At 36.6% G+C, this 18,927-nt stretch overlaps 2 protein-coding genes across 2 annotated transcripts in view; one reads left to right on the top strand and one right to left on the bottom strand.

Moving 5' to 3' along the window:
- LOC105841898 (nephrin) overlaps positions 1-18,927 on the top strand; it is a 205,316-nt gene that overhangs the window by 70,169 nt on the left and 116,220 nt on the right. The window lies entirely within an intron of this gene.
- Positions 4,542-6,294, bottom strand: LOC134199928 (uncharacterized). The gene is made up of 2 exons (XM_062671648.1): positions 5,327-6,294; positions 4,542-5,064 (listed from the first exon to the last, which is right to left on the bottom strand). The coding sequence occupies exons 1-2, from the start codon at positions 5,749-5,751 to the stop codon at positions 4,863-4,865; spliced, it is 627 nt and encodes a 208-aa protein (XP_062527632.1). The 5' UTR covers positions 5,752-6,294; the 3' UTR covers positions 4,542-4,862.

The following is an 18,927-nucleotide window of genomic DNA, read 5'->3' as shown; positions in this document are numbered from 1 at the left end:
CAGTAACTACTATGCAACACCTTGTGAATCCCAACTATCACTGGGATATTCCGATTGCTACGCACGCCGCTTCATCATAATTTGGCACTAAGAAAAACCGCTTTGCAAAGCAAATAATAAAATAATTTTTTTTTTTGTGGTTTTTAATATATATTCATGTTCAAAATATGTTTCTTTTTAAATGATATAATTTAATAATATTAACATTATTATATATTTGCAAAATTTGGCGGCACACTTTTGAAATTTGGTTGAGTGGTTGAGAATCACTGCTCTAATCCTATACATCAAATTGAACATCGGTATTTATGTTTTAACGCCAATTAATCCAGAATTCATTTAATATCGTCTCCTCGTTTTCAGTATTCAAGTCGTAGTTACCTAAAAAATTCATTTTTTTTTGTAATCCGCAGATAGCGATTTTTCTAATATACTTGTCACATGTTTATGAATTTCTTTCACAACAAAGGAATAATATTGTGTATTAAAAATCTGGACTGCAAAAAAATATAATACTTTTTTTTTTTTATTGCTTAGATGTGTGGACGAGCTCACAGCCCACCTGGTGTTAAGTGGTTACTGGAGCCCATAGACATGTACAACGTAAATGCGCCACACACCTTGAGATATAGTTCTAAGGTCTCAGTATAGTCACAACGGCTGCCCCACCCTTCGAACTGAAACGCATTACTGCTTCACGGCAGAAATAGGGGGGGCGGTGGTACCTACCTGTGCGGACTCACAAGAGGTCCTACCACCAGTAATAATACTATACAATTGAGACAAGTAAACCTCAAATCTCAAGGCAATTGTGGCGTTCACGTTGTGATGTCTATGGACTTCGGTAATCACTTAACCCCAAGGGTTCTGTGAGCTGATTCACCTGCCAGAAGCAGGAATTAAATGAAAATGTATCATGTCGAAACATGTACAAAGTATTATTATATATTGTTCGTTATCTTCTAACAAGATACATACATCTATCTACCCTTGCTTCATGAACCAATAACGTAATAATTAAAGACGCATATTGTTTTTTCCTCGTTGTTATATCCTCTGCTTGTACAAACATGTGTGTAACCAAGTAACATTCATAATCTCTCTCTCTCTAACTCACATTTGATTTTTCTAGTGACACAGTGCTTGAACGGACGTCTAACAATCATAAAATACAAGTAGTATTTTTGATTAGCCATCGTTCATGGTTGTCACCTGTTGTCTGAGAAATGCTAGACTGTTCTAACATATCCACCAATGGTTATATGAATTACTTTTTATTGAAAACTGTTATTTTTTATAAGTTACGGCTAAAACTAATTAAATTCATTTCTTCGTGCAAAAGGATGTTCTTCCACTACCTTAATTGTATAACAGTTGTTCTACTACTCAAGTTGGAACACATGAGTGCATCGCGGCAGAAATAGACCGGACAGAGGTCCCGACCTGTTCGGGCAGCCCTGCCAAAAGCTCAATTCGGAAGTTGCATGTCGCGTGACTGTCGACCGTGGATTAGGGATAAGGTGAAAGGCGCTCCTCAGAGCAGCCAAGGCCAATATGGCGGCGCTTATAGTTCGCAGCAGCTAACCGTATAGTGTATAGACTATTAATCATTTGTGCCAGTGCTCCACGCTATTTTTTCTTTTTTTTTGTTTAATGTAAACTCGACATTCGACAAACATCGACAAATTCGACTATAACTAATGGAAATTATAAGTTTGTACATACACTATTATGATTTATACTTCTATTTAATCACAGATTTCGTCAAGACTACACTTTAGACAAATATTAGTAAAGAGAAAACAATATTTAATCTATTCTCAATTTGACAGACTATAACTGACAGATTGCAAAGAAAAGTTTGACAATAAACAAATAGTATGAATGCGTGTGTGTGTTAAATACATGGTAGTGTATGTAATGTTTTCTTTATTGATTTAATGTATCTTTTATGCATTATTTTAAAAAAATATTAGCATTGTGCACTTCTTCTCTATAATCTCTATAAGTGTGGAAAGTTTCATACTCCTCCGTCGCGTCGGCGCAATTTTCGTAAATAGGGATACAAAGTTTTTGCTTCACGTATTAATATATAGATGTTGTTTGTCAGAGTTAAATGTCTATCCGAACAAAAACAGTTTCACTGTAAAAAATTGCGCCAAGTCCACGTTTATAAAACTCATCTCAATAACATTTGCACTTTACAAAAAAAAGAAGACTTCAATAGCTTTCATTCTCTACAAAAATATGTGAAATACAAAAAAATACCAAGAAACCGTCATAAAGATGAAAAAATTAAAAAAAAATTGTTGAAAATTTAAAAATAAAAAAATAAAAATTTTATCGTGCTTGGCGCGCGTCATTGAGTACCCCAAAATTTTTCGGAAGAATTTCAACCCGAGAAAAAAACCATTTTGCTTTAATATACAGTGAAAGCTGAAAAAGTTACCCAGGTTGTCTTTTTCGCTCTTGTTAGCGTTTTATGAGAAATTGAGACAGAACTACGGTAATTTTCAACAGCTCTCACTATATACCTATGGGCTATTATATGCCAAATCGACCACTTTTGCGTCCGACCCCTTTAGATTCAGCTGAAACTTTATTATTCTTTTCTACCCTTTGAAAAACATCTTTGAGAATTTTTTCAAATGTTTTGGAGCCAACGTATACATACGTATCGACTCGTAAGTAGTTTGTATTTGTATAAGCGAACACGAGAGGGTGTTTAGTTCAAATCATAAAAGATGAGTGGGAAATGAAAAAAATTCAAATAACATACGTATGAGATGTCGATTTTACTTAACTTTTGTAAAACTTATTATGAAATAATAATTCATTAATTACATTTATGCATTTCATAGGTTGACCTACTTATAAATTTCTAAACATTGAAAGGATGTTCATTTATCCTGAAAAATTTGGGGTACTCAATGACGCGCGCCAAGTACGATAAAATTTTTATTTTTTTATTTTTAAATTTTCAACAATTTTTTTTTAATTTTTTCATCTTTGACGGTTTCTTGGTATTTTTTTGTATTTCACATATTTTTGTAGAGAATGAAAGCTATTGAAGTCTTCTTTTTTTTGTAAAGTGCAAATGTTATTGAGATGAGTTTTATAAACGTGGACTTGGCGCAATTTTTTACAGTGAAACTGTTTTTGTTCGGATTTCATATCTTTTTGTTAAGTATTATTTTTTGCTCATTTATTACTTAATAAAAATAAATTATAAATAGTCACTCAGCTTAAAAGCTAATGAAACGCTCAATTAATTAGTGTTTTAATGTTAGGTGCCCGACTGGCATGAGACTCTCGGGTTGTCAGTTCCGGTATCGACCGGGGACGCGTGTATTCCGCTTCAAAGTCTGGCGCGCACTAATTGCCATAATTGGGGGTGCGAATTAGAGGTGGCTAATATAACCATTAACCAATAAATTTACCGGTAAAAAAAATTAACACTTCTATTCGATAAATAAAATTACCCAAAACGGTTAAAAATACCGTTTAACAAACACACTGCGTGTAGTGGCATAGGCAATTATTGGAAATTATATTTATGCAAGTTTCAACTTTATTTCAACACGTAAGATTCATTTTCGCCTTGCAGATGTTTTCAACTTATCATGTAAAAAATATTGAATTTTATGATTTCATTGTATGCTCTATACCCCTCAAAATAAAGCACAATATTTAAGTTGGTGTATTTTACAGTTAATGATAATTTTTTTCGTTAAAAAATTGAAATGAAACGATATTTTTACCGAACGTGAAGATGACGCGATTGGTTGATTTTTTAAACGTAATATTTTGTTTGATACTTGACATTTTGGCGGCTCAGTGCATCTTTTCTATTATTTTGGTAAAGTTGTGTTTTTGTATTTTAAGAGATTTGTACTTTGTGTTTGTGTGTTTTGACTTTGTTTTTGTGTGTTTGAGACTTTGCTTACTTTGTTGTTGTGGATTTTTAAAGTGTATATCTAATTTAAAATGCCGAAACGCAATGCAGAAATATGGGATCATTTCGAAAAGTGCTTGGGAGCGGAAAAAATTGCAATGTGTAATTATTGTAAGAAAAATCAATTCAAAAATATTGAACCAGCGCACCGCCGTGGTGGAAAATTTGTAAAGAGTTTTTCCCACTAATCATTTCGTACTAATTAGTTAAGCTAGTTAGCCCTAAGCCTGTAGCTTCTAAAGTTCACTGAATCGAAAATAAATGTAAGAAACTCTACCATTCAAGTTTAACATTAGCAAAATTAGTTTTTCAACGAAAAGATTTACCGGTATTTTCAACCAATAAAAATATCGGTAATTTTTTTTATCAATTACCAGTTAACAGATAAATAAATTCAACCATTAACGCCATCTCTAGTGCGAATGATGCAACAGATGCGCGGGCGCGGGTAGCGCGGGGTGGGTCGTCGCGGCACGGACCTGAGTCACATTCTCTTTGGCTGCTGTTGCCCCGCGAAACGGAACGCTGCGTTACATACTCCCCCTCCAAGTTGGGAACGCGTCCCGAGTTCAACTTGGGACTGTTAGTCTGAAGACGCGGCCTTCCTCTCTGCCTCTTTGGCATAATTGGATCCGTACTTGAATTTGACGGAGAGTGGGTTAAATCTGCGGTGTGATACTTGCCGATGACATTGTTTGACAAGTCTGCTATGAAGTACGTTGTAGGACTAACTATCTTTACTACGCGATGCGGGCCATCCCGTCGTGGCATGAACTTACGTGTTACACCCCTAGACGCATAAGCAAGCCATAACGAAGGAAATACTCTTCCAGTAGGACTCGGGAGCAAGCCACGGCGGTGGCATCAACAAGTGCGTAGAGTTCTACCCATCTTGTAGCTACATCCTCTACCAGGAGTACCCATCGCTCCCCCTGCTCTCCTTCTGGCAGTGGCCCGAACAAATCGATTGCGAGAACCTCTCCTCGCTGTTGAAGCACAGGAGTGAGCCTATACGGCGGTACCGATATAGGCGGATGATCACCGGTATCAATGTGGTGCTCGGCGTAAAGGGTTGGGGCTCCCCCCACCCTAAAGATGTCTCCATTCTCCTGCAATAAATGTGATAGCTGCTGTCGTTCATCGGAGCCAAGCATAGAACCCTTATCATCACGCAGGAAGTTAGCAGTAGAAGCAAACATGCATGGCTTAGGGCATTCATATTCAATTGGATAGGTAACCCGTTTTCCCGAAAAATGCCAAGTGGATGAAGCAAAGTCAAGCACAATACCTGCTGCCACCAAAAAATCCATGCCAAGCAAAGTTTCATTATTTTGAGCATCTGGAAAAACAGTAAATTCAAGGGTTACTGACCTTTCGGGACTTATCCTTACTTCTAGAGTAGTGAGCAAAACTCGGCGGGTGCGCGCGGAACCGTCTGCAAGCCTCACCCGACGCCTGGTTTCCTCACACGGATGGTTATGCTTTAACAGCAATTCATAAAGCAACGCTCCGGCAACGCTACTCTTAGCTCCCGTATCCAACAAAGCATTACCTCGTATACCTAACATTTGAACACTTAAAATTGGTCTTAACCTAACCTGGTGCTCAGTAGAGTTACTCTGGGCAACACTTTTCACATTAGAATTAATTGTCGAAAAATGTCCGACGTTTTCCATGGTCACCCTATTTTCGTTCATCATGGTCACCCTATTTTCGTTCATCATGGTCACCCTATCGCGGCCACTTGGTACCTCGGAATAACTATGTTTTGGTTCGGTACCACTCGAGTAACGCATCAGGGGCCTATTCCTAGAACTAATATTATTGTTTATATTATGATTAAGTCTAGAATAATTTTGAAGTCTAACCTTGTTATCAGTACCGAAAAAGCGCGGAGGAAGAATCGCCTTAAAATCGGTAGGATAATAATTATTTTCATTATCAACAAAACATTGTTTACGATTATTAATATAAATGGACGACTTTACGGTGTTTGAAGTGCAAGCTGTATGCAACGAGCTGTCGCGATGAATAGAGTTCACTGAACTTGACAGCTGTGTATTTACTTTACCAATAGGTAAATCGGATGTGACTGATCGGGTCCGTGCAGCGTCGAAGGCGTAATAACTTGCGTTACACTTTGTACACTGAGACCGAGTAACAACTTTGGTACCACACCCGTAACACGAGGATACAGCTTGCGTATTTTCGTTGTCGAATTTCGTTTTTGACGCTAATTTTAAACACTCATCACGAATATGTCCGTACTTTTTGCAATAAACACAGAACAGTCTTTTAACAATCGACGTAGATGATACATTATCAGTGTTCGTGTAGCGAGGCGCAGCGCTGTCGTCGCGTGGCGGGCCGCCAGCGGCGCCCGAGTTGAATATTTTCCGCGGCGTCATCCGCGCCGAAGTCGAAGCACCGGCGGGAACTTCGCCTACGGTACTACCCGATGAACGTGGCGTCGCTCGCTGAGGATGATGAATAAATTCAGGCGGACTGGTCTCGTAGATGGAGTCCTCGATATGGCGCGTTTTCTTTAATAACGTGTCGTATGAAGTTATTTCGTCTCTTCTTAATCTTTTACGAACACGACGGTGTAGAAGGCCGTAAAGCATATCAATTTGAACTTTCTCACTAAGGTCACCAGGTGGGAGTCGAGCTAGCAGGGCTCGTGCTCTGGCAACGAAGATCTCCGTCTTCTCTCTTTGTCCTTGCGACATTTTGAAGAGCTCTAAGTAGACTCGATGGGGCGGTCTGCAATCACCGAAAGCGCTTCGCAACGATGATAAAGCGTCGTCCCAGGAAGTGATGCTAGCTTTAACGCCTTGCCACCACACGGCTTCATTTCCGGTTAGTAACATCGAGAGTCCTCGTAACGCGATGGCGTGTCCTACGTCATCACAATCTTTGTATGATTCGACCGCGTCAAGGAAACCGTCGAGTGAGTCGCCGGGCGCTCCGCTGAACCGCGCCGTGCATGACGCGAAGTTCCCAGAATGGTGAGCGGGCGTCGAGGAAGGCGGCGATGTCGGCTCCGACGTCGGTGTTGCTGATGATTCGAGTTGAGTTTTATGCTCAAAAACTCGGTCGAGTAGGCGTTCGAATGCTGCCATTTGACTTTCTTGTAATGACGCCATGGTGTTTGCGGTAAATGTTGGCGTCGGTCCCGCGGTTGAACCAATTTCTTCTTCAACGTCTTGAAAATCGGATTGACGCCGTGACTGACGACGAGTACGTGTCGTAATTACGTAGATTCACTCCGAAATACTAGTTAAAGGGCCCGCGCTTGGGCTGCCAGTTTAATTTTAGGTGCCCGACTGGCATGAGACTCTCGGGTTGTCAGTTCCGGTATCGACCGGGGACGCGTGTATTCCGCTTCAAAGTCTGGCGCGCACTAATTGCCATAATTGGGGGTGCGAATGATGCAACAGATGCGCGGGCGCGGTTAGCGCGGGGTGGGTCGTCGCGGCACGGACCTGAGTCACATTCCCTTTGGCTGCTGTTGCCCCGCGAAACGGAACGCTGCGTTACAGTGTAATAATAATCAACATCAACTTTTACAAATTTAAACCGAATTAAATTTTGTTTCAAATGTGAAGGGTAGATGACGCTGTTCTTAATTATTTCAAAATTTAAAATTAAAATCTGAAAGCCTTGAAACATCAATCCGCATAAATGTAATTTAAAAACTACAGTAAGAGGCTTAAATAAAAAGCTGAACTTAACTCAGCCTTAATTAGAATTTTCATCGGAATTCAGTAGTAAAGTTCAAGTTATTTTGATGAAATCAAAACCGAAATATTCATAGCATCTTAAACAATCACCTATAATAATAAATATTATAAATATTAGTTATTATATTATTTATTATCGTAGACAATCACAACGGTTTTATAGTTTTGGGAAGGGATTTTTTGTAACGCCATCTCGTAAAGTATTTCGGTATTACATTACAAAACAAAATTGTTTCTCCAACAGTAACAACAGTATTTGCTTCGGCAGTACTTAAACTAAAATACTAACAGTAACAACAATAACGTTATTTAATGTATAAACCGTTCAATAAGAACTGCAAACTATCCCCTTGAAGCTACAGTTTATGTAGGAATAATGACTTTTTGGCGGGAACGCGAGGTGTGAAGTTGTGTGATTTGTTTTAATTTGTCTATTTAGTGTTTCTTCGGGTTTAAATGTGTAATAATAGTGGTTTATTAACTGTTTAATATCTGTGAAAGTGCACAAACGTGGGAAAATGAAACAAAGCCGCTGTACGCAACTTCTCGGTTTCCTCCAAAAAGTCCACTGAGATCTTAGTAAATGACCACCACCATTTTACTGAGATTATATTTCATTCCATATCATCTCATCTCATTTCATTTCATCCCTTTTGATTAATGTCTCAAATTAATCATCTTCATTTCATTTCACTCCATAATATCACATTTCATTTCACTCCATAATATCATTTTTCATAAAAATATGAATATAAATTAAAATAAGACATGACTTAAAGGTCTCAGTTACCAGGTCATAAAATCCATTACAAATAGGAATAATTCCAGCGCACCCTGGCGGCCGTAGATTACCATTCTCGAATATTTATAGTCTGTGGCATGTCACTTTTTACATCGAAAAAAGTCAGGATCGAAATTTTTGAGCGAGCCATAGTTTGTGGTGATAAAATTAATAATTTCAAGTAGATTAATTGTTGTAATTGATATAACTAGTTAATATCAGTAAAATAAAGTTGTGAGTGATTGATATAATATACAATTTAGGAACCAGAAGTACCGTAGAATTAAATAAAATTTCGCAACTTCAAAAAACTGTTCTGCTCACAGTAAACACAGTCGGTAGTCTGACGCTCCGTTTACAACGGGATTTTTAAACGGAACTTGGCGCCAGATTCTACCGAATCTGTGGATAATGTGAAAAAAAGTTTCACTTTTACCGTGGTTTCATAAAACCACACAATCCTTTTTTATATGGATAGGTGAACTGGCAATTAATCTTTTTATTAATTGAGAGCAAGAGACGATATGCATTTTATGTAGTACGCCGAACGTTACGACAATGTGTAGTTGGTACAGACCGCCCGCGAAATTCACTGAATATTTACTAGATGTCGGCATGGCTTGCTTTCATTAGCGTGATTGCATAAACCTATTTTTGCAAAGTGTTGAATGCAAGTTGGTGCTCGACTTTCATACGCCAAATGAAACGTTCGCGTATTTTCATATTTTATGTGTTTTTAAATCATCCTTTTACTAAAATGGCTAATGTGTACCAAGCTGCATATATTTACCGTGAAGAAGACTTAACGTACTCAACCGAGTTCCAGGCACGATGAGGGGGGATCGTGCTGGTTCACCTTATCGAATTTGAGTTCCCATAGTGACTTCAGACATTTCGTGGTAAATTCGAGGCCTAGATCGCTGTCAAGATCAACGTTTTTTACCAGCCACAGCACCCTGAAGGCAATCCTGCAAATCTTGAAGGATGTCTGTGAGGGTGCGAGCTGCGTGAGCAAACACTACGCTTACTTAGGACAATAATGGATGGAGGCAAGTTTGTCAAGTGTCACCGTAGTACGACGAGATGGTTCATTCCTGTTGGAGATCATGGGAGTAGAGTCTGCCGAGGATAAACACGGCGCTATCACGAAAATACTATGTGCGGGGGCGGAAAGTCATGGAACTATCTAGGATGACTCCTAGATATTTGACTTCCTGGGTATGGACCAATAGGTCGAAAATGATTGGTGGGTCGAAGCGGAAGTCTCATTCGAAATTATTTTTTTTAAAGTTAAGTACGGAAGCCTGCTCTCCCTGACCCACCCTAAAACAACGGGCTATCCTAAGGTATGAATTAGCGTCTTGGAAGGAATTTGCTAACACGTTTTAGATATGTGTGTACTCTGCAAAATTCGTATCTGTTGTAGCCAGTGGGATTTGAACATCAGTATACACACTCGATACGAAAGAACCTTATTGTAGTGCGCAGCTCGCCTAACCTTATATTTGTAGCGCACATCCTAGCAGGGTTGCCATGTATTGGAGTGATGTAGGAAAAATAAAAGAGAACTGTTCAAGTCGACAATTAGTGTAATACTGTTATAATTTAGTGTGTGCAGTTACAAATATAAGGTTAGGCGAGCTGCACACTACATTATCGTTTAGGCCTCAACGATTTAAGACTGCAGCAAGCATAACATTGCCCAAAAATTTCTTATAAATAGACAAACTTGAAGCAAATAATCGTAAGACTTTTAGCAAAAGTTCCGCCTAATCTATTCAAAACCAAAGTAAAAATCGATTACCGTAAATTATTTCTGGACTGACTTTAATAAATACAATACAGCGTTTTAATAAATACAATGATTTTAATAAATACGACGCATATATGGAAATAGTAGTGCAAGGTAGAGGGGGAAGAGGTCGACCGAAGAAGACATGGATGGAGTGTGTGAATGACGATATGAGAGAGAGAGAGAGAGGAGTGAGTGTTGAGATGACGACAAATAGAAGAGAATGGAAGAGAAAAATTAGCTATGCCGACCCCACCTAGTGGAATAAGGGGGAGAAAAAAAAATACTTATCTATTATCAAAATATCAGTTACACGAAAAATAATTGAACCATGTACATTTGAAATGCAAAACACGTTTAGCAAAATTGAGAAATTCTTTAGATGTGGATCGCTGGTGTGAGTTATGCCTAGCTCAAATCTGCTCTTTGGAATTTCAGCTTTAAGTGCGAGCGGAATGCCCGGCGTTGGCTTGCTTTGACAACTGTTGTGCCAAGTTTTCAAGATTAACAATTTAGACTAGTTCCCGTCGACACTAAACGGGGACTTTGTTGCGTTCAAGTTTGATTATTTTTCAGTATAAACCTTCAGAAATTCGGTGAGAAGATTTAATAATAAATGAGTGTCGTATTATAGTCTTTGGTAGTGATCATGATAGTCAGAGTTTTTTTATATTGTTGTATGTATACTTTATTTCTGCAATAAAATATATAACGAATACAATTTAAATCTAAATCTCGTTGATGCTCATTACATAAATAATAATTATGCACTTAAGAATTAAATTATTTATAATTTAAAATCAATTTACACACCATATAATATAAGAAAGGTACTGTGATTTTCCATCTCATACTAATAATGTTAACCAGACTGGGTAAGCTTGGATTCGCCAATCTATTTAAAAACAAGTCAAAAAGTAAATTTTTGATTTATTTTAAGTTATAACATTAAGCTCATAAAACCGCCTCATGCTCACCTGTCTTGTAACGCGAGGACGAAGTTTCAATACATGTAGAAAATCTATCTTAACCTTGAAGCGAAATGTGGAGACCATACGACATACATAAACAGAAGATGAAGGTAAGCAGCGGAGTTATAAATATTGTTACGCCGGTAAGAGTAACGCCATATATCGCTGAATAGCCGAAATAATTTCGCAGGATCTAGTAGCATCTAGAACGCTCGAGAAGTATAATGCCATATATTGTAAGATAGCGGAAACACACCTCGAAAATACTCGACTTGTGAGGAATGTTCTCGATAATTCTAGGGATGTGGTATCGGCTATAAAAGCATTGCAGAAATGGCACGTCAGTAATCGGAACTACTCGAAGCGAAGCAGCGAACGAATCACCTGAAGCGAAGCAGAAGAAGCGAGTTGAGAATTTGTGTGTGAAGTGTTTTAAGTGTTCTAAGTGTTAATACACTGTTAACATGTAATTCGGTAGAATTTTATTTATCCCGAACCTCAGCGCGTAACAATACGCTCGCTGGTGAAATAATCACTAAAGAAGACGTCACAAGTAAACTGAGATATCTGTAGTGTAATTTAAAGTGTAATCAAAAGATATTAGTTTCAAAGTGGTAAATAATATAATGCATTTAAAAAAACACATATATAAAACACTGAAAATACTATTTTGGCGCTTAAAACTGGTGCTGAATTGATTTGTCGCACTAGTGATATTTGCTCGGTCTTGGGCAGTTCAAGACTAGCCGTTCATAGTTAAAGTACTACCTTTAGTTCTACGAGTCGTAGAGATGATTAAAAGTTCTTTTACGAATGATTTTAGACTAGTCGTCCGTCCACAAAAACTGTAAAGTTTATCGAAACGTCGAAAATAATAAACGCAAATGAAACCGTAAAATTGGTTTTAAATACAGTTGCATTAAGTTTGTGATAGTTTGTGATACTTCATATTATCAAACTTATTCCAGCAATGGAGTAGTACATTAAAACTTTCTAATTTAGAAGGGGGGAGATGTAACCTCAATACGATTTTTTTTTACTTTTTTTTATTGCTTAGTAGGGTGGACGAGCTCACAGCCCACCTGGTGTTAAGTGGTTACTGGAGCCCATAGACATCTACAACGTAAATGCGCCACCCACCTTGAAATATAAGTTCTAAGATCTCAGTATAATTACAACGGCTGCCCTACCCTTCAAACCGAAACGCATTACTGCTTCACGGCAGAAATAGGCAGGGTGGTGTTACCTACCCGCGCGGACTTACAAGAGGTCCAACCACCAATAAAAATATTAAATAGAATTTTAGAAATATTAAAACATTTTTGAAGACTGTAATATAAAAAACATAAAAAAGTGGTGAAGCAATAGCTTTAAATGTTGCTTCTCTTTATAGAGCTACTCAGTTTGTGCTATAGTAAACTTTATTTTGATGTAAATAAAATAATACATTATATAAATATAATATAAACATAAATACGCTCGTCAGTTGATGTGTGATATCAAAATCAATTATAGCAAATAAGGAATAATTGGTTCCGGACGCTGTAATCGAATAAATCCCCCCGAATTCAAAATATTCCAATCCAAAACTTTCGAACCTCTTCACTATGTTAATCTGTCTCGCGAAATATTCAAATTGTAATTCAACATTCGAAATGATCCAATTTCTTGTATTTTGGCTGTTCACCGAACAGGAGTAATTACAGCTTTCGCTCTAATCAATAATTCATAATTTCATATCATCTAAAGATCCGTGTGGGTCTGCCGTTTCGTGGCTAGCTCCCGTTATCTTGTTACCCGATATTCCGACACCCTATACCGAAATCGTTTGAAACTTACAACGTCGATTTGCATCTCTTTTCGTTCGGTACAGATGAAATAAGACGTGTATATAATCAAGGCCACGTATTTTCAAATTAGATTGCTCCGCTTAAAGAGAAGTTGCCAATTACATATTCGGTGACACGCGCAAAGCTCGATATATGTAATAAAGTTTTGCGCGCTTAACTAGGGTGACTAACTAGGGAGGTGACACGTTGCTCAAATTAAAGTAGCATTTGACTACAATAGTTTCCGCTAAGGCGTCGACTTGAGAAACTATGTGTTGCTTAATTAAAACGCTGGTAAAGATTTAATTTTGAAATGTTCCTTGGAAAATGTACAAACGATTACACTTGGCATTTAACTTGGTTCATTATTGAAGTTATTTACAAGTTCTCGTGGCCCAGTAATGTGACACGCACTTCACACCGGCTTATTTCACGAAGCACACTGTATGAATATTAATAGAACACGCGCTTATATACAAAAGTAGTTGACAATACTACTGGCTGGAAACAAAACTAATCATCAATAATATTGGCTGTTAATAAAACTTCAAGTGGTATGACGTAAGCGTCATGACACGTGGAGCCGCATTTAATTGTGTAATAAAGTACCTGAATACTTGTCCAAGTATTAGTACCCTATTCAATAGACAATCCCTAATCATCATTACCTGCCCTTCTCCCAGTCACCTGGGATCGGCGCAACATGTTTTCTCCTACCATACTCTTCTATCATATACCATTTCTTCGCTCACTCCCATCTTACCCATACCGTCTTTCATGCAATCCCTCAATTTCTTCTTAGGTCTACCTCTTTCTCTGTATCCTTTCACATTCATAGTTAACATTCTCTTACAAACCTCATTTTCATTTCGTCTCATCACATGTCCATACCATCCCAAACGCGCACTTTTCAGCTTCTCTGTCACAGGTGCCACTTTCAGACTTCCTCTATATAAATAATGCAGCCAATGCAGCCCCTAATGCAGCCACATAAAATGTATTGATGAATTACTTCAATGCTGAAGGGATATCTAATTGAGACATGTATGGCAAAAAATCCTAATTATCGATTGCTTCAATCATTCTACCTATCATTGCCACGAAGTACTTATGTGGGTTTTTAGTAGGGCTGGCAGTAAAATACAATAAAGGTTTTGTCTTCGTACATCAAAATTGTATTCACGCCATGTTGTCTGTAACTTCACTCAATGTGCTATTTTAATTAAAGTTATTATTTCTGGAATCTCTTCTCCAGCACTACGTTTTCAATCTGATTTAGGCGATATCAAGTTCACAGGTAGGTAGTATTAGTTGAAATTTAATTTCGTTAATATGCATACCGTTCCAGGGAAACTGCTAACGTATGTAGGCAGGTACGTGTTGCGAATTCCGCTGGTGCGATTCAAGGCAAAGTTTAAATAGGTCGCACGAGAAACTGACGACGCATTTCACTAATAAAAGTTTTAAGTAGATTTGTTTTTTTTTGTACATATTTGGCAGTAGCTATTGACTGAAACAACATTACTTTCTCCCAAACATCTAAAATTAGTTTCAAAAAAAGAAGAAACGCACCACTTTTTCCGTTTCTTAAAATTATGGCTCATAACGTATGCCATCTTACATGGATGGACTTAATACATGGATAACATGAGAATTGGTCAAGAATTTGAAGTCGTCGTGGCCTAAAGGATAAGACGTCCGGTGCGTTCGTATTTAGCGTTGCAACGGTGTGCAAATCCCGTAGGCGAGTACCAATTTTTCTAATGATATACATACTTAACAAATGTTCATAATTGACTTGTACGGTGAAGGAATAACATCGTGTAATAAAAATCAAACCCGCAAAGTTATAATTTGCATAATTACTGGTGGTAGGACCTCTTGTGAGTCCGCACGTGTAAGTACCACCACCCCGCCTATTTCTGCCGTTAAGCAGTAATGCGTTTCGGTTTGAAGGGTGGAGTAGCCGTTGTAACTATACTGAGACCTTAGAACTTATATCTCAAGGTGGGTGGCGCATTTACGTTGTAGATGTCCATGGGCTCCAGTAACCACTTAACACAAGGTGGGCTGTGTCGTTCACCTATCTAAACAGTAAAAATAAAATTTTAAAAATTGTGATCCTTTACTTTTGTGATATATTTATTACTAGCGACCCGCCCTCGCTTCGCTTCGGAAACTATAATTTATTATTGATTTCTCTACTATTTAATGGATGTTATTATACATATAAACCTTTCTTTTCAATCACTCTATCTATTAAAAAAAACCGCATCAAAATCCGTTGCGTAGTTTTAAAGATTTAAGCATAAATAGGGACAGACAGATATAGGGACTATGTTTTATACTATGTAGTGATGTTTTATGCGGAGTCAAAAGGCCTCAAATAAGCAATCGGCGCGGGTATTAATTAAATACAATTTTACTACTATATTATGTTCTAATTAAAACTATTCTTTTAATCGTCGGTTACCACTAAAACTGTAAAATATTCGAACAATCGAAAATAATGTAATGTCATAAAAAACCGCGAGATAAAATCGTAAAAGTGGTTTTAATAATGTCTCAGACTCGCGAAAATCCATAGAAATACTATAGTATATAAAATTTATTTCACTGAGAATTGCGGGTTTGGGATGGTATGGACATGTGATGAGACGAAATGAAAAAGAGGTTGGTAAGAGAATGTTAAGTATGAATATGGAAGGATATAGAGGAAGAGGTAGACCTAAGAAGAAATGGATGGATTGCGTGAAAGACGATATGGGTAAGAAGGGAGTGAGCGAAGGAATGGTATATGATAGAAGAGTATGGAAGGAGAAAACATATTGCGCCGACCCCAGGTGACTGGGAGAAGGATAGGATAATGATGAATGATAAAATTTATTTAACTATTTAAAAAATAAAAACTCATTACAATTTATTTATTTATTTATTAAGTTGCACCAACAAAATGATCATCAATACAAAACATTGACAAATTGACAAAAGTTCATGGCAGATGTCACCTCAATCATAGGTGCAATCGACAGCGCATTAATATCAAAAATAAAAAAATATATAAAAAAAATATATACAGCTAAGATAATATGAATTAATATGAAATTCGTGATTGCTTATTCTATAGACCACCATCCAACACAGTTACAACGTAATCACTTTGTTACTGTACTAAAAACCTATCGTTCAATATACGAAACATTACGTGAGCTTAAATTGAGATTGCTAGCGTTCCGCATTGTGTAACTAGCGTAGCCAATGCAGATCGTGTCGCACGGAAAACCTGGCCAGAATCAACCCCGTTCACGTATTTGAAAACCGCCTGTGACTGCGTCGTATTTCCAGTGAGCATTACCCACTGATCACATTTGAAATATGTTATATCAATGGAAACTAATTTAAATTTCCACCTTAATTAATCCCTTTTGAATTTTCAAATAATTATCCTTGTCATTGGATTACCTAGGCGGCACTGAAAATTTCGGGAATTAACGAAGTGACACAACATTACTATTTAAAAATGTATTTATTGCTTTTCGAAGTATTCTCCGCGAAATAATAAACCATCGCTCTTGAATTTTCTCGAGTCAATTCCATTTTTTCAACGACTAAACAAGTTTGACAAAACCTCGTGATAAGACCGAGAATCTTTTTTTAAATAAATAAATGGTATTCGATTTTTAAAACCAAGGAGTTTTCAATTAAAAAGATTTTAATATGACAGGAACAGTGGTAATATTTCATTCCCGATACTTTTAGTGCAGCCCTCGTATAATAAAGCCACATTTTGAAGCAACGATGCTATGTGCACGTCTTTAATTCACCAGTTCAAACAATGTGTTAAAAATAATCTAATTTTTACATTCAAAATAAATTAGAACTCTGGGTATATTTAAGTGAATTATATGTATAAAAAAAATACTGTATCATTATAACTGTTCGAAGTTTTCGGCTTTTACGGTGATTTTTAATTCCATAAACTTTTTAGTTCCTAATACTTCGATCCTGTTGCAAGCACTGTAATCGCTTGCAGACTGAAGATATGCATATTATTGATTTAAAAAAACTATACTATTTCGTTATCGGGAAGACTTACTGAGTTGCAGTGATAGCTACCAAAAATTGAATAGTAAGAGTTTTGGATCGTTTGTTCCTAATATCTTATCAGCAGTTTTCAGTCTTCCCGTCATCGTGGCCTTTGCAACAAAGACAAAAAAAAATATCTTATTCTTAAATCTGAAATACATGATAAGAATAATACGTTCAATCGTGTTTATAGTCGATACTTAGAAAGTTTCCGATAGCAAAAATAAAGGTGAATTGTCTCATAAAATATTCAAATAACTTTTTAATGCTCAACAAATATTAAATAGACATTAACTATCGCTGACAAAACAAATAGGACCCTGAAACTTCAATACTTTAAGACAAATATTTTTTTGTATGGAAACTAGCGGCATCTTGTAGCCGAGGCCCCTAAACTCATATGTTGTTAAAGCTAAGGCATTTAATTATTGTATAACTAAAGACAAAAAATAATTAATCATGCAAGTCTTTATTTATTATAGACAAATTGATTAAAATTTATCAATTCGTGGTTTCAGAAAATTTACAAAATTCTTCATTATAAAAAAATAAAGGATAAGCAATTTGTTACTGCCATCTACAGGAGCAATGAGAAACTAACCGAAGCAAAGCCATCTAGTGGCCGACGCCCGTAAACATTTTTGTTGAGTGCTTGAGTTGCTGATCTATAACTAATTTATGCGTATTATCTATGAAAACAAACGTGTAAAGTTTTTAATAACGAAAACTTTTTACAAATAAAAAGTATGTTCACTCGCTTCGCTTCGGAAACTATAATTTATTATTGATTTCTCTACTATTTAATGGATGTTATCATACATATAAACCTTCCTCTTTAATCACTCTATCTATTATCTATCTAAAAAAACCGTATCAAAATCCGTTGCGTAGTTTTAAAGATTAGATAAGAAAAAGTACGTTCACTATTAATTAATCTTATATTCTATAGCATTGTACCAACAAAATATAGTCTAGAATGAGTCAATTAAAAAATACCACAGTTACACGAAAGACGTTGACAAATTCTTTTCCTCCTGAACATAATTTTAGTGTTTTGAACGCATGCCGCGTGTATTTAATAACTGTGTTATAGTAAGTACTGTGTCGAGGGCCCAGCTGACCCAATTGAGATTTAATTGCCGCATGAAACTACTAGTTTACGTTTATCGGGAATTGCTTAAATGTTCTCTATTTTATGTACCTCGTATTAAATACTCTGTTGAGTGCTTTGCCACTATGGCATCTGCACGAGTTAACTTTTCCACGCTACTCCTACGGCATCTGGTTGTCTATATTATCTGCTGATAAAATAATATTGATTAGCAAATCTATTATAATTAAATTTGAGCAAAATTTTTAGTGCCACTCAAATTGAATCGAAATAAAAATGAAAATTATCAAAGATGTGTTTTCAAAGAAATTTTTTGGCACATAAATAAATTATAAAAAAAAAGATGTGTGGTATCGTGGGATACCGGATAGGAACGAAGTTCCTTATTATAACAATATTAATTTTTTAATTTTAAGTTCTATTCGAGGTATAAAGAAAATAATTATTCGGGTATACATTTTTTATTATGATTATTTTATTGATAAAAAAAACTACTTTACAAAGCTATTATTGACTTTATTTTATTCGCAATGATTTATAAAAAAGATATAATAAAAATGTGGTTTTTTGTACGTTATTACAAAGTTAAGTCGTACACTGTGTGCATTACTAATAAAAATCTTACGTTACGGACGTTTTTTCCCGGTTAGAGTACACCT

The sequence above is a fragment of the Bombyx mori genome, chromosome 13 (assembly GCF_030269925.1).
Source record: "Bombyx mori chromosome 13, ASM3026992v2".
Classification (NCBI taxonomy): Eukaryota; Metazoa; Arthropoda; class Insecta; order Lepidoptera; family Bombycidae; genus Bombyx; species Bombyx mori.
The sequence above is the reverse complement of the archived record's forward strand: the minus strand, read 5'-3'. Positions and strand labels throughout refer to the sequence as shown.